Source organism: Thamnophis elegans, chromosome 11 (genome assembly GCF_009769535.1).
Source record: "Thamnophis elegans isolate rThaEle1 chromosome 11, rThaEle1.pri, whole genome shotgun sequence".
Lineage (NCBI taxonomy): Eukaryota > Metazoa > Chordata > Lepidosauria > Squamata > Colubridae > Thamnophis > Thamnophis elegans.
The window spans coordinates 36,609,925-36,611,755 of NC_045551.1; the positions used below are offsets into that span (position 1 = coordinate 36,609,925).

The window sequence follows — 1,831 nt, forward strand, 5'->3', positions numbered from 1 at the left end:
TGTTCGGAGGGAGCCGAGGAAGCGCTGGGGTCGGGCTGCCTTTTCTGAAGAAGGAACCGCGAGCCCAGGAAGGTGCGCACGGCGCGGATCTCGCCTCGGTGCCGGCCGGGCGCGCGGGCAGACGAGGATTCTCCTCCCACGCTCCTTGGCTGCGGAGGCTGGAGTGCGAAGTGGAGGGGGGGGGAGAACAGCAGCAACAGCAGCGATGGCTACGGCGGCGTCTAACCCCTACCTGCCAAGCAACAGCATCCTGTCGGCGGGCTCCATCGTCCATTCGGACTCCGGGGGGATGCAGCCGGGCAGCGTGGCCGTCACTTCGGTGTCCGGCGGGGGCTACCGGACCGACCCTTCTTCCGTGAAGATGGTCCAGAGTGACTTCATGCAGGGCGCCATGGCGGCCAGCAACGGCGGCCATATGCTGAGCCACGCGCACCAGTGGGTGACAGCCCTGCCCCACGCCGCCGCCGCCGCCGCTGCCGCCGCCGCCGCCGCCGTAGAAGCCGGCTCGCCCTGGTCCAGCAGCCCGGTGGGCATGACGGGCAGCCCCCAACAGCAGCAGGCGCAGCAGCAGCAACAGCAGCCCGACGTGAAGGGTGGCGGCGGCGGCGGCGGGCGGGACGACCTGCACTCGAGCGCGGCGCTGCACCACAGGCCCCCGCCGCCGCACCTGGGTCCCCCGCACCAGAGCCACTGGGGCTCCACCACGGCGGCCCACTTGCCTTCCATGGCCAGCCAGCAGCAGCAGCAATCGCTCATCTACTCGCAACCCGGCGGCTTCACGGTCAATGGTATGCTGAGCCCCCCGCCCGGCAGCCAGAGCCTGGTGCACCCGGGCTTGGTGAGGGGCGACACGCCAGAGCTGGGCGACCACCCGGGTCATCACCACCATCACCACCACCATCCGCACCCGCACCAGCACCACGGCGGCGGCGGCGGGGCCGGCGGCCTGAACAGCCACGATCCGCACTCGGACGAGGACACGCCGACCTCGGACGACCTGGAGCAGTTCGCCAAGCAGTTCAAGCAGCGCCGGATCAAGCTGGGTTTCACGCAGGCCGACGTGGGCTTGGCACTGGGCACCCTGTACGGCAACGTCTTCTCGCAAACCACCATCTGCCGCTTCGAGGCCCTCCAGCTCAGCTTCAAGAACATGTGCAAACTCAAGCCCTTATTAAATAAGTGGCTGGAGGAAGCCGACTCGTCCACGGGCAGCCCGACTAGCATCGACAAGATCGCCGCGCAGGGCAGGAAGAGGAAGAAGCGGACCTCCATCGAGGTGAGTGTCAAGGGGGCTTTGGAGAGCCACTTTCTGAAATGCCCCAAGCCCTCCGCCCAGGAGATTACGAACCTAGCGGACAGCCTGCAGCTGGAGAAGGAAGTGGTCAGGGTTTGGTTTTGCAATCGAAGGCAGAAAGAGAAGCGGATGACCCCTCCTGGGATCCAGCAGCAGACGCCCGACGATGTCTACTCCCAGGTCGGCAACGTCAGCTCCGACACGCCGCCCCCGCACCACGGACTTCAGGCGAGCGTGCAGTGAAAGAGACAGAAAGACAGTCAGAGAGACAGAGTCGTCGTCACAAAAGTGAGAGGAGTTATTAGAGAGAGAGAGAGAGAGAGAGAGAGAGAGAGGAGGGGGGGCGAGAGGAGAAGGAGAGGAGACCGAGAGAGGGAGGCAAGCACCGCGCTGGTGGGCAGTCCGGGTGGGGGAGGGGAGGGAGATGGAGAAGGGAGGCAAACAGGAAAACAAAAACACGACCAGACACCTGCAGCCCACGTTTGTGTTCGGTTCCCCGACCCCCATTCTTTTTACCCGTCTCTGTATCAGAAACAT

The 1,831-nt window shown here is 65.4% G+C and overlaps 1 protein-coding gene across 1 annotated transcript; it reads left to right on the plus strand.

Moving 5' to 3' along the window:
- Positions 1 to 205: 205 nt before the first annotated feature.
- On the plus strand, positions 206 to 1,581 carry POU3F3 (POU class 3 homeobox 3). Its single transcript, XM_032226892.1, has one exon. The coding sequence runs from the start codon at positions 206 to 208 to the stop codon at positions 1,535 to 1,537; it is 1,332 nt and encodes a 443-aa protein (XP_032082783.1). The 3' UTR covers positions 1,538 to 1,581.
- Positions 1,582 to 1,831: the final 250 nt, after the last annotated feature.

Excerpts from the sequence above, each read along its gene's own strand:
- POU3F3 (XM_032226892.1), top strand. The coding sequence starts at position 206 with ATGGCTACGGCGGCGTCTAACCCCTACCTGCCAAGCAACAGCATCCTG.